At 42.3% G+C, this 13,849-nt stretch overlaps 1 protein-coding gene across 2 annotated transcripts in view; it reads left to right on the top strand.

Moving 5' to 3' along the window:
* The window catches only part of LOC119655643 (pickpocket protein 28-like), a 40,667-nt gene extending 27,140 nt beyond the window's left edge, over window positions 1–13,527 (top strand). For both annotated transcript variants that reach the window (XM_038061621.1, XM_038061622.1), the window contains exons 8-10: window positions 12,370–12,949; window positions 13,010–13,173; window positions 13,232–13,527. In XM_038061621.1, the coding sequence (XP_037917549.1) occupies window positions 12,370–12,949; window positions 13,010–13,173; window positions 13,232–13,423 (936 nt within the window). In that variant the 3' untranslated portion in view covers window positions 13,424–13,527. The remainder of the gene's footprint in view (window positions 1–12,369; window positions 12,950–13,009; window positions 13,174–13,231) is intronic.
* The last annotated feature ends 322 nt before the right edge of the window (window positions 13,528–13,849 follow it).

Raw genomic sequence — 13,849 nt, 5'->3', positions numbered from 1 at the left:
GCTTCAAATAAAAAACTTTATCGGAGGATGTCGTACGAGAAGAAAAAAAGAATTTATGGTATATATCATCATCAACGGCGCAACAACCGGTATCCGGTCTAGGCTTGCCTTAATAAGGAACTCCAGATATCCCGCTTTTCCGCCGAAGTCCACCAATTCGATATCACTAAAAGCTGTCTGGCGTCCTGACCTACGCCATCGCTCCATCTTAAGCAGGGTCTGCCTCGTCTTCTTTTTCTTTTTCTACTATATATATTGCCCTTATAGACTTTCCGGGTGGGATCATCCTCATCCATGCAGATTAAGTTACCCGCCCACCGTAACCTATTGAGCCGGATTTTATCCACAATCGGACGGTCATGGTATCGCTCATAGATTTCGTCATTGTGTAGGCTACGGAATCGTCCATCCTCATGTAGGGGCCAAAAATTCTTCAGAAGATTCTTCTCTCGAGCGCGGCCAAGAGTTCACAATTTTTCTTGCTAAGAACCCAAGTTTCCGAGGAATACATGAGGACTGGCAAGATCATAGTCTTGTATAGTAAGAGCTTTGACCCCATGGTGAGACGTTTCGAGCGGAACAGTCTTTGTAAGCTGAAATAGGCTCTGTTGGCTGACAACAACCGTGTGCGGATTTCATCATCGTTGCTGTTATCGGTTGTGATTTTCGACCCTAGATAGGAGAAATTATCAACGGTCTCAAAGTTGTATTCTCCTATTCTTATTCTTCCTGTTTGACCAGTGCGGTTTGATGTTGATGGTTGATTCGTCTTCGGTGCTGACGCTGCCACCATATATTTTGTCTTGCCTTCATTGATGTACAGCCCAAGATCTCGCGCCGCTCGCTCGATCTGGATGGAGGCAGTTTGTACGTCTCGGGTGGTCCTTCCCATGATGTCGATATCGTCAGCATAGGCCAGTAGTTGGGTGGACTTGAAGAGGATCGTACCTCTTGCATTTACCTCAGCATCACGAATCACTTTCTCGAGGGTCAGGTTAAAGAGGACGCATGATAGGGCATCACCTTGTCGTAGACCGTTGTTGATGTCGAATGGTCTTGAGAGTGATCCTGCTGCTTTTACCTGGCCTCGTACATTGGTTAGGGTCAGCCTAGTCAGTCTTGTTAGTTTCGTCGGGATACCGAATTCTCTCATGGCCGTGTACAGTTTTACCCTGGCAATGCTATCATAGGCGGCTTTAAAGTCGATGAATAGGTGCAACTGTTGTCCATATTCCAACAGTTTTTCCATCGCTTGCCGCAAGAGAAAATCTGATGTGTTGCTGATTTGCTTGGAGTGAAGCCTCTTTGGTATGGGCCAATGATGTTCTGGGCGTATGGGGCTATCCGGCCTAGCAAGATAGTGGAGAATATCTTATAGATGGTACTTAGCAACGTGGTACCTCTATAATTGCTGCTGTGTGATATCCGCGCCTGGTGCGGTTGCTCACTGTACTTTTCTAGTTCGCAGACTTGTTGGGTCTCCCAGGCTTCCTTTTTCCGTCTGTGAAGTCGCTTCTCCGCTCGACGGAGTTGGTGTAAAGTCTCTGCGCTTGCCCGCGGTCTTTGAGAATGCAACATTACTCGGTATGCGGCATTCTTCCGTTCCGTTGCTAGCTGACATTCATCGTTAAACCAGTCGTTGCGGCTCTTTTTGCAGCTGGGGCCAAGTATGTTTGTGGCTGTATTTATGATAATGTTCTTCGGGTGGTTATGAAGATCATTTGTTGATGCTTCATCTCCAGGTCCTCTGTTGACTGCGGTTATTGCGGCATCCATTTCCCTCTTATAGGTGTCACGGAGGACTGTGTTGTGGATGGCTTTAGTGTTAACGCCCACCTGATTGTCAGAGGGGATTGTAGGTGGTGCTGTTATTCGAGCTGGGAGCACCATGCCAACGAGATAGTGATCCGAGTCTATATTCGCCCCCCTATATGTTCTGACATTCATCAAGGCTGAGAGGTAGCGTCGTTCGATCAACACGTGGTCAATTTGGTTGAAAGTGGTCCCGTCTGGAGAGGCCCACGTATGTTTGTGAGCCGCTTTCCGCGCAAACCAGGTACTTCCAACAACCATTTCGTGTGACCCTGCTAATTGAATAATCCTGCAGTCCGTTATCCGTTTAAGCTAAGGAAGCCAACGTATCGCCTGAATACGGGCTCCTTCCTTACTTGGCTGTTAAAATCCCCAAGTATGATTTTGATATCATATCTGGGACAGGTTTCGAGGGTTCGTTCTACTGCCTCGTAGAAGGTATCCTTCTCCAACTCTGCAGTCTCCTCTGTAGGGGCGTGAACGTTAATGAGGCTTATAGTTCTAATCTTGCCTCGCAAGCGCAGAGTGCATAGCCATTCGCTTATGTTTTCAAAGCCGATAACAGCAGGTTTCATTTAAGAAGGCTAAGAAACCTACTCCGAACACATGGTTTACTGGATGACCGCTATAATATATGGCTCTAGCTGCTCATCAGCTTTATCTCTGTACAGGGAGCGCACGTTCAATGAGAAAATGCGCAAATCGTTAATCCGTTGTCGTTGCCGGGTTCATCGTTGTAAAGTCCATCCTGTCCGAGGTTCCTTTCGTGGCTTCGTAACATCGGTTTTCCGTGTAGGGTTGTCAGCCCTGCCCAACCCCCAGCCTGGAGGACCAGTTGGTACAGTTTGTCCCGTTTTTAGGTGCGGGAGACTCGCCTTCATCCTTCTCCGTCTACAGCTTTTCGTTACGAAAGAGCTCCCAGCGATCACCATGTGGAGGTGGAGATAGGGTTTGGTAGTACAGCTGTTGGTGTTGGTTCAGCAGGCATTTCTCAGGTTTTATGCTCCATCGTGGGTACCAATCCATGTTTCGCCCTGGGACCTATACTACCCTTTGACCACCCTTTGTATATATCAGTCTTCAATTATTTTTTGTTGAAAGATGGTATTATTCGGCGTCGGTTGATTTGGTGGGAGTCGTGGTGAGTTTGGGTTTTCCTGATAGCAGATGCTAATTAGGTTGGCGAGTAGCTTCATTTGGAACTTGTTTATCTCCATTTTGCCATTTCCTTAATTATTTCTGGGTACAATTTTTAACAATGAGGTAGTTAAATGGACTGTGTTTTAGGGTGACTTTGGGGTTAATAAGGAATTTACGAAGAATGGGTTTCATGTACGGAAATCAGCGCGCAGATAAAGCTGGCGGCTATAATTATTGCTAACAGGGTCGTAGGGAGAAAGTTCGGAATCGAAATTGCAAAGTCAACTAAACTTTGTTAAAGAACTGGATGGGGCAATAACCATTCCCACACTCCTCTTGGTGGCCTGATTTTTGGAGATCACGATTTGCAGTTGCAGTAGAAGAATTGAAGAATTACACTTTGAAAACATTTGTTAACCTATTTCAAAAATATCTTATTCATTAATTCAACATTCAACCGACCCCAGTCCCTTGACTTTGTGCTTAATTATCTGTCGTATTTACTAATTATATATTTCCAAAATTAATTCTAGTCAATATTTTATGGATATTTTCTACATTAGACTTGTTTCTACATTTTTCCAATATTAACGTTCTTCTAATTAGCAACATTCTGTAACCTATTCGCAAAGATTCAAAATCAACTAGTTTAAAGTTTTTTTTTATGGTATTTATTGTGGGCAGCCTTTTCATTCAAAATGTCTTCGAATTCCTGTCAGTTCTCTGACATCCCAAATTTGCTTCAAACATTATATCACACACCGATGTAATAATTGTCGGAGTGTACTGTCTACTGATTTGCTTCTTTTTAGCCTTTGTTCCGTTTGGGAGAATCGTTGACATTTCTGGATCGGGTTCGCCACTTCTTTCAAGGCGCCGCTGTTTTGGTTCACCCTTGGCAATTTTATGAAGTACCATTGGTTGAGAGTATTGATCCAAGATATATTATATAAATCCTTTAGTTCTCGGCAGATTACTGTCATGGATTGTGATTGTTTCAATTTTAGCGTAGACGGTCAAAAACTGTACTTTATTTTTAGTGTCAGATTTTGTTACATTTCACTTTAGGTCGAGTTATCGGAAATCAGTTTATTGCAGGACCCTTGGAAAACACGTTGAATGTCGCGTGTGAGAGTATTGTTAGCGAAAAGGCAGAGAAGTGGCTATAAGGCACTTCCTGATAAACACCGGTAGAGATTTGGACCGGTTTTAGGGCGGGGAGGGGGGGGGGGGGGGGGGGAAGCGAGGTGTCGCGGTAAAATTGTTTGAGTCAGCGCTCCTAGATTTCGTAAAATAAACCAGGTCAGTTTGGCGGTTCTCCATGAGTAACCATGCAGCAGTTGTTCCACAGTTCCTGACAAACTTGACACGGTTGACTGTGATTTCAACGATTTTGTTTATGAACAATGCCCTTTAAAATTTTTATGGTGTGGTATACTGGGAGCACTTTCTTAACGAAAAGCTGCAGACGGAGAAGGATGAAAACGGGTCAAATTGTACCAACTGGTCCTCCAGGTTGGGGGTTGGTTTGGGCTGACAACCCCACATGGAAAACAACTTGTTACAAAGCCACAATAGGAGGCTCGGACTGGGCGGATTATACAACGACGACCCGACAAAGAAATAACGAGTTGCGCATTTTCTCATGGAACGTGCGCTCTCTGTACAGAGATGAAGCTGCTGAGCAGCTAGATGATACCCTGTCCCAATATAGGGCTGATGTAACAGCGTTACAGGAGATGCATTGAACAGGGACCGGTTTCCTGAAGAAGAGTCGCTACACCATATATTATAGCGGCCATCCAGTAAACCATGTGTTGGGAGTACGTTTATTAGTCAGCAAAAAAAGAGGAGACTGCAGAGTCGGAGAAGGATACCTTCTACTAGGCAGTAAAACGAACCTTCGAAGCCTGTCCCAGATATGATATCAAAATCATTTTTAACAATCAACTAGGGAAGGAGCCCGTATTCAGGCGATACGTTGGCTCCCATAGCTTACACCAAAATACAAATGATAACGGACTGCGGATCATTTAATTAGTAGTGGCACACGAAATGGTTGTTGGAAGTACCTGGTTTGCATGGAAAGCAGTCCACAAGTATACGCACTTTCAACCAAATCGATCATGTATTGATCGAACGCCGCCACCTCTCAGCCTTGATGAATGTCAGAACATACAGGGGGGCTAATATAGACTCGGATCACTATCTCGTTGGCATGGTACTCCGAGCTCGAATAACAACACAACCCAGAATCCCCTCTGGCAATCAGATGAGAGTTAACGCTGAAGCCATCCCCAACACAGCCCTTCGCAACACTTATAAGAGGGAAATGGATTCCGTAATAACCACAGTCAATAGAGATCCTGGAGATGAAGCATCAACAAATGATTTTCACAGTAACCTGAAGAACGTTAAAATAAATACGGCCACAAACATACTTGACCCCAGCCGCAAAAAGAGTCGGAACGGCTGGTTCGACGATGAATGTAAGCTAGCAACGGAACGGAAAAATGCTGCATACCGAGTAATGCCGCATTCTCAAAGAACACGGGCACGCGCGGAGAAGTATGATGAACTAGAGAGCGGAGAAGCGACTTCACAGAGGGATAAAGGAAGCCTGGGAGAAGCAACACGTCCAGAGGTCTGTGAACTCGAAAAGTACAGGGAGCAACCGCACCAGGCGCGGGAGTTTTACCAACAAGTCAGCTGGATGAAGCCCTACACACCTTGATGTTCATCCCGCCGAGACAAAGAGGGAAATCTGATTTCCGACAAAATGGGCATATTGGAGCAATGGGTTGAGTACTTTGATGAACTACTGAACAACCAGAAGATCGGCGAGTTGGAGGTCCCGCCAATTGAAGACAATGGACAAATACTGTCACCGCCAAGTTTAGGAGAAACAGTCCCTGTAATTCATCGGTTTAAAAATCATAAGTCGCGATGGAATTACAGCCGAATTGGTTAAATCTGAAGGCGATCAATTACACCAAGTGGTTCATCAACTTGTGATCAAGGTGAATCAATGCCTGACGACTGGCAAAGAGGGATTATCTGTTTCATACATAAAAAGGGAGATATCACACAGTGCAGTAATTATAGAGGTATCACGTTGCTGATTACCATCTATAAGATATTTTCCACTATCTTGCTAGGCCGGATAGCCCCATTCGCCCAGAACATCATTGGCCCATACCAAAGAGGCTTCACTCCAGGCAAATTAGCAGCAGATCAGATTTTCTCTCTGCGGCAAGCGATGGAAAAACTATTGGAATATGGACATCAGTTGCACCATCTCTTCATCGACTTTAAAGCCGCCTATGATAGCACAGCCAGGGTAAAACTGTACACGCCCATAAGAGAATTCGGTATCCCAACGAAATTGGTAAGACTGACTAGGCTGAACCTGACCAACACTCTCAAGGCAATTCGACATTAACAACGGCCTACGACACGGGGATGCCCTATCATGAAAGTAATCCGTGATGCTGAGGTAAATGCAAGAGGTACGATCCTCTTCAAGTCCACCCAACTACTGGGCTATGCTGACGATATCGACATCATGAGAAGAACGACTCGAGACGTACAAACTGCCTTCATCCAGATCGAGCAGGCGGCGCGAGATCTTGGACTGCAAATCAATGAAGGCAAGATAAAGGTATATAATGCAACGTCGGCACTAAAAATTAACCAACCAACAACATCAAACCGCACTGGTCAAACGGGAAGAATAAAGATAGAAGGCGACAACTTTGAGACCGTTGATAATTTCTCCTATCTAGGGTCGAAAATCACAACCGATAACAACTATGATGATGAAATCCGCGCACGGTTGTTGTCAGCCAACAGAGCCTATTTCAGCTTACAAAAAGTGTTCCGCTCGGAATGTCTCACCATAGAGTCAAAGCTCTTACTGTACAAGACAATGGTTTTGCCAGTCCTCATGTATTTATCGGAAACTTGGGTTCTTAGCAAGAGAAATAGCGAACTCTTGGCCGCGTTCGAGACAAGAATCCTCCGAAGAATTTCTGGCCCCCCACTTGAGGATGGACGATTCCGTAGTCTACATTACGACGAAATCTATGAGAGATACCATGGCCGTCAAGCTGTGGATAAAATACGGCTCACTAGGTTACGGTGGGCGGGCCACTTAATCCATATGGATGAGGATAATGCAGTGCGGAATGTCTATAAGGGCAATATCTATGGTGGGAAAAGAAGACGAGGCAGACCCTGCGTGAGATGCCAGACAGCTTTTAGGTATATCGAATTGGCCGTTGCGCCATTGATGATGATGAGATTAACTAAGTGGAATCGTAATTTAAATATTCTGCTGGACCGGCGATCTTCTGTGCATTCAAAATCACCTATCTCTCCTAATATCCGTGGGTTTTCAACAGGATAAACTTCGTAATTGTCAAACATTTGCAATGTAGGTTAAGCGTTCAACTTGTTTACATCGACATTGGTTTGTTGCGTGGTTAATCAGAAACTCCCTGTACCCGTGACATTGAAGCCACTTTCGACCTCATTCTAGAGATTTAACTAAAGGTCGAGAGTTCACACCATGTTTACAAAACAGTTGATCTTCATTTACGCATCGCCTCCACCGACCAATTATTGGTTTCTAGGTTGGTGTTTAACCACCTCAACTGATGACATTTTGAGGTATGAATACTGACCAAGCTGCGTGTACAGACGCAGTTCCCACATTGTTACATGCATTCACCTACCCTACCTCCGACAAAAAAAAAGACTGGCAGGATTAAATCTTACATTTTTTTGCCCTCTCATCTTCTGCAAGAGCCGCCTCTAAAAGTTCCGAAGTGACCGCCGATCTATCCGACTTACTTTGTTCCTATTATCATATTTTATTTTGAACCGATTTGTTTTGCAAACAAAACCTTATTAAAATCGGTTCAATGTCTGTCTGTCTGTCTGTCTGTCTGTTACACGCACTTTTCTCAGAAACGACTGCACCGATTGACACGAAATTTGGTGAGGAGGTGGGAACTGTGAACGCCTAGACATGCAGTCAGTGATATCCTTATGCGCTGAGATTTAGGGGGGGGGTCCCCATACATGCAAAAGGGGGGTGTAGAAATTTTTCTCACCGAATATAGCCATGTGGGGTATCAAATGAAAGGTCTTGATTAGTAGTTTCCGAAGCCGGTCTTAGTTTTGAGATTCGTTAAAAAGGGGGGAATGGAGCTGTTGGAAAGTGATGATTTCTTTAACGAACCCATTTTCAGAAACTGCCCAACCGAAAAATCTGAAAAATTCCATCATGGCCAGGCCTCTAAATACTCTCCATATCGATATCTGCTTAAATGAAGTAAATAATAGTATATTACCAAATTTAGTAAAACCCCCGGTAAGTTTATCCCAGAGTTATAAAAGCTGGTTGTAGTATAAAATATAATATGAAGCATATTATACCCAAGTTTGATCAAAATCATACCATTAGTAACAAAGTTACAGTAGCTCAAAGTTGACTTCACCCTGTAAATTTACTGCAACTAAATATCAATATCATACTAAAGTGGGTAGTCAGACATGCTAAATGCATATACATAACGGGCTACGTACAAATGGAATAGTTCTGCACTCAAATATACTCACATAAAAAGCCAACAAAACCTCACATACCTGAAGCGCCGAACTTCCGGTTTCCCGACTTGTTTACATGATTGAAATGTGAGGGACCTTAAAACAAGTTGCTATAGCTTTTTGGTCGAAAGGTTTCTGGATGCACTAATGAATGTTCTTATGTTTAAATATCCTAGCCATTTTTTACTTTTTTTTATAGTAACTCCAAATCTTCTTCCATTGAATAGCTAAATTTCTCCTTTTTTCGCGTCAATGAATTCTGCCCCACCTTCCAATTCAATGCTCACCCAGAACTACAATAACCACTATTTCCATATTCCTTACATTCGATTCCTTTTATCTTCAAATCGAACCTCATCACCCACCTCTTCAATTGATTTCTACATTAACCGATCCAATGTATAACCGCGATGCATGACGTCAAAATTTGTCATTATGCCGATTTCCTTGTCCTGAATACGTTTTGAAATTAACTGCAGCGGAGCACTGCAACGTATCGAATGCAACCCGAGTGTAGTTTTAAGGGTCGTTTCACACGTATACGGTTCCATTCGGTTCACTTTCGGCGGCAGCCGACAAATGTAAAATGCTGTTTCTGTTTTAATTTGGTATCTAGTTGAAACCATATTGCGCCGAATGCTTCCATGACACGAATAGGTTTTATCAGGTTTCTATATTGTTCGAATTCGTGTGCAGGGAACAGAAAACAATCAAACGTACATACGTACGGTTCAATTTGTTATTGGGAAGAGTTTTTGAGGGCCTAGTTGCCGTGTGCCCTCAAAAAATTTGCATCCCAATATCAATTCAAATGAAGTTAATAATATTAAATGGAGGGTTTTTGTAAATGGACTAGAAACCCCGTATAACCTTATCGCAGGAACATAAAATCTTCTCGGAATATAGGATATAAACCCTCTGGTTTCAATGTTACTACTATTAACATAGTATAATCGGTCAAAGTTGCGTTGAGCTTCCAGGTTCCAACTTACTTCTTACTTCCCTTATTTAAATAATTATTAATAAATAAATCGTTCGGCATCGAAGGCGTTCGCTATAAAAATGTTTCATGTATAATTAAGATCCAAAACTTATTGGTACTGTCATTATCCGTTTGAGTAACAAGTCATTGCGTACTTTAAAGTCATTTATTTCTATAATATAAAAAACACAGGATAATCAATAATATATTTTCCGTATCTTTCAATGACCATTTGCGTTTTTCCGGTAAGCTAGCATAGAAGGTCCTTTTTTTATTGATGAATAACTGAAGAAGGTGCTAATTTACCCTCATCTGAACTTAATTATATTCCAGTCAAGCAGTTTGCAAGATAATGAACCAAGTGGTCTGCCGACGTAAAGTTAGACAAGTCCTTTTCCGATACTAATATTCTGAGAGCCTAAACTTGATTGAGTTCTGTTTTAGAGTCATTTGAGGTGGATCTTTACGTTGTTGTGTATTGCACAACACCAGTTATCATTCTTTTAAAAAATGGATTGTTTTGACGTAACACTTCGCTGAGTACACCAATCTTGGGGAATGCGGTACTGGTGATTCATATTTATTTCAGACAGGTTTTCCTGTGTAAAGAAGCGCGGTGCCGCAAGAGGAAGGATAGTGTTCCCTAAACTTCCACCATCATACCTCACTTAACCCTGGAAGGTCCAGCCTCTATCACTGAAGGTGGAGCCAGCGCTTATTCTGGACAGCCTCGATACTGTCGTCGAGGGGTCGTTCGCATAGTTCAAAATCTTTGACGGAACTAAAATGTTGCAGGCAGAAGGACAGTCCGATTCCAAGGAGAGTATCCGCTTCCGAGGCGAAAGTATAATTTCCTGAATTGCGGGTTGCTAGCGCACAAATCTCTACTCTTTTTAGTGGCCTTTGACGAAGAGCAGGGAAATCTGTGTCTAAATTCTAAATCTTCCTGTTTACTACTTCAGTGGAGACCCGATTTCCCGTCTTAATATTAAATACAATAAAAACAGAGTTGCCCTCACCTACTCCCTGAGACACCTAGGTATTACTTGCCTATTGTGAGTGTAGTGACTATTCACTCTTCGTCTGTTAAATAAGCTTGGCACCGTCCATATTGAAGCATCCGCTAAGCGCGCCCTTATGGCCTCAGGCAGGGTGCATAACTATGAGATTCGGGTCGAGGATTTCAATATCGTAGTGCTTTTTACCAACAGATATGTCCGGGGTAGAGGGGGAGGAATTCTATGAACAATTTAACGAAGTTCAAGGGAAACTTTCTGCTTATGTCATTGCAGTGATCAAGAGAGCTAAATACCAAGGTGGGCTTTGATAATAGAAACACGGTCCTAGGGACGTAATGACGTTGGTGATAAATTTGCGATCTTCGGCTCCGTCGCATAATTTTGCATTGTTTGAGCACCGTGCCTGCCATATGATCAGTTGGGCTTCTAATGACCGACAACGTGCATTTAGTCAGATTGATCAAACCGCAATCGGCAGGAGATTTAGGAGTTTTTTTGTATATGCATTAGCAAGGGTTTGGCTTCGGTCACGAACGAGATCATCATTTTGATGGCAGTTTCTCTCCGCTTGTATATCCTCAGGGGGTAAGCAATGTTCTTTTTGTGCTCTTATGTGGTAGCTGCACATAATAATTAGCTCATGTAATTAGCGGGCAGAAGTGGCAATAGATAGGTCACACTTTAGCTATACCATGAAATGGTATCCACTATCTCAGAGCACCTGGAGAATGGGTCACCCTAGCAATTCTTGGTGCACGCCAATAGAGAAGAAGTGTAGGGTTCTTGGGATAATCTAGAGGGAGCTGAAGAACATTTCGTCGAATCGGAGACATTCTTCTCTTTACGGAAGTGGAAAAGTAAAATATTGCGAAAATGCAGTTTGGTTTTCTATTCCCGACTTGCTTTAAAATGTCTTAAACTCAGCCAAATCTGTCAAAGTTGCTACAAAATGAAACTTAATCCATCAGCTATCAAAGGACATATGGCAAACATATATATATACACAGAAGGTGAACTGCCTAGGCAAGGTTTGTAGTTATGCAGGACAGAAAATATAGCGTCTGGGGAGCGGGGCTGCTCAGTCAGGATCGCAGTTGCGTTCTGCCCATCATCCTTGATATTGGTTCCCATTTTTGTGTTGGTATTAGTGCATCCGACCGGGTTTGAAATATAAATTTTCCAAGTTGATGCTAAAACCTATCGTAGAAGGTGGCGAGTCGAATAATAATGCAATGACACGTTATCAATTTCCTATTGTATTTATGTATGCATGTATTGGTAGTTTACAGCTGCTTACTTAGTTACATGGATTCGCACACCTAGAAGAGATATAGAAACACGATACACAAAACATTAAGAATTGGGCAGAACGCATTGCGATCTTGGCTCGGCCTCAAACACGATAATTCACTTTTTGTCCCGCTTTTTTGACAAGTTTCACCTCCTGTGTATAGTCTTCGTGTATATACGTACATACGAAGGACCTTAGTGGTGCCAAAACTGAACCACCTAGATTGATTCGAGATGATTGATGTTCGGAGGAAAGGAATTTCGCAATCTACCTTGATATACGTACAGTCAGTGAACATATTTCTTCCATCTTTTTAATAATTTTTGGGGACAAACAGCGAATGCACTTAGTAAATTGTCAGTTTATAATCTAGGGATGACAATAATATATGTATTCAACCCACGTCTCTTTTTGGGGCCCGAAAGGATTTTTTGGGCAGTGGTTTTTAAATCATCAAATTTTATACCCAAAGCGTTTTCCTGTCATCATCTAGATCTTTTTATTCCTTCCAGATGTCGTTGCATAATCCCACAGAAATGCCTAAAATTGCTAACTACGGATATCTTCTCTCTGCTGGTCTTGAAACCCACGTCGTTATACACCCAACACTACACAACGCCGCCAACAACATTCGAAGGATCCGAAAAGCGGCCAGGCACTGTCTTTTTGCAGATGAGGTGAAGCTGAAGTTCTATCGCACCTACACCAAAGGAAACTGCGAACTAGAATGTGAATCGGACCGTATGGAGCACGAATGTGGATGCGTTACTTACTACTTGCCTCGATCTTCGAAAAACACTGTTGTTTGTGGTCTAAAAGATTTTGAATGCGTACGTCGGGTGCAATACGCATCGGAATCCTTGCTCGATGAAGATACAAGCTGCGCTCGATGCGTGCCAGGATGTGTATCGTTGAACTATTTGCCTGTCATTAGCGGGACAGAATTGTTGAAGGAAGACTTTATTCTAAAGGAAAATTTTAGCAATCCAGATATAAATATAGAAGAGCTGGCGGTTATTCACTTTTTCTATGAGTTTAATTCGTTCCGAGCGAGGACGAAGGAAGAGTTCCTTGGATTTGCTGACTTTCTAGGTAATTAGTTATAAAACCTCCATTTGATTTCATCCTTATTATATTAATCATATTAAGCAGCGAATAGTGGAGGAATTCTTGGACTTTTCCTGGGCTTCAGTATGCTATCAGTTATCGAACTCTTATACTTCATGTTCTTGCTGCCGCATACAATCATCAAAAACTACTTCAGCAGAAAGAAAGATATTCACAAAGAGGAAGATATATCCGAAGCTTCAACTTCCGTGAAAGTTATTTTATATTTAATTGATTAACAGGTTGAAAAACGATATGAAATTTCAGGTTTTCAATTCAAATATATCCGGAATTGGATCTTTTCCATCGAATCCTTATGATCCGAAACTTCGACGATACGGTGGGGATTTTCGTACATCTTATGGATATTATGGTCAACCAGGAACATTGAAAGTTAAGGGTGGTAAAAAAGTTACCGTGGAAAATAATAGAGATATGCCATTTCCTTATTATGATTAAATTTTACCTTCGCACTTTTAACTTTTTCCTATATAAAATAACCGTTATCCTTGAGTTTAAACGTATGTGTGAGAATTTCAACTCGAACTATCAATAAAGTTACTTCCAAGCTATTCTATTTGCTTATTTATCTAGGGTTGTAGATCAAATGGAGGAATATGAGATAATCGACAAATTGGGCAATCATCGTCACATTATAGGCGCCGGAAGCATATGTAAGGGTCCATTGTTAAAGAGGCTTATATTTCGGATAATGGCAGTATGCTAACAGTGAAAAAAGGTGCAATAATAATAGTTGAAAAGATTTGTTTGGTTACTCGTATCTGTTAAAATGTGTAAAGGTCGCACAGTGCACGAGCGAGCCCAATGGGTCACGTAAAAAGGAAGGAGTTTTTAGATGGCTGGATAAAACAAAACATTGTGTGA

This window comes from Hermetia illucens, chromosome 4 (assembly GCF_905115235.1).
Source record: "Hermetia illucens chromosome 4, iHerIll2.2.curated.20191125, whole genome shotgun sequence".
Lineage (NCBI taxonomy): Eukaryota > Metazoa > Arthropoda > Insecta > Diptera > Stratiomyidae > Hermetia > Hermetia illucens.
The sequence above is the reverse complement of the archived record's forward strand: the minus strand, read 5'-3'. Positions and strand labels throughout refer to the sequence as shown.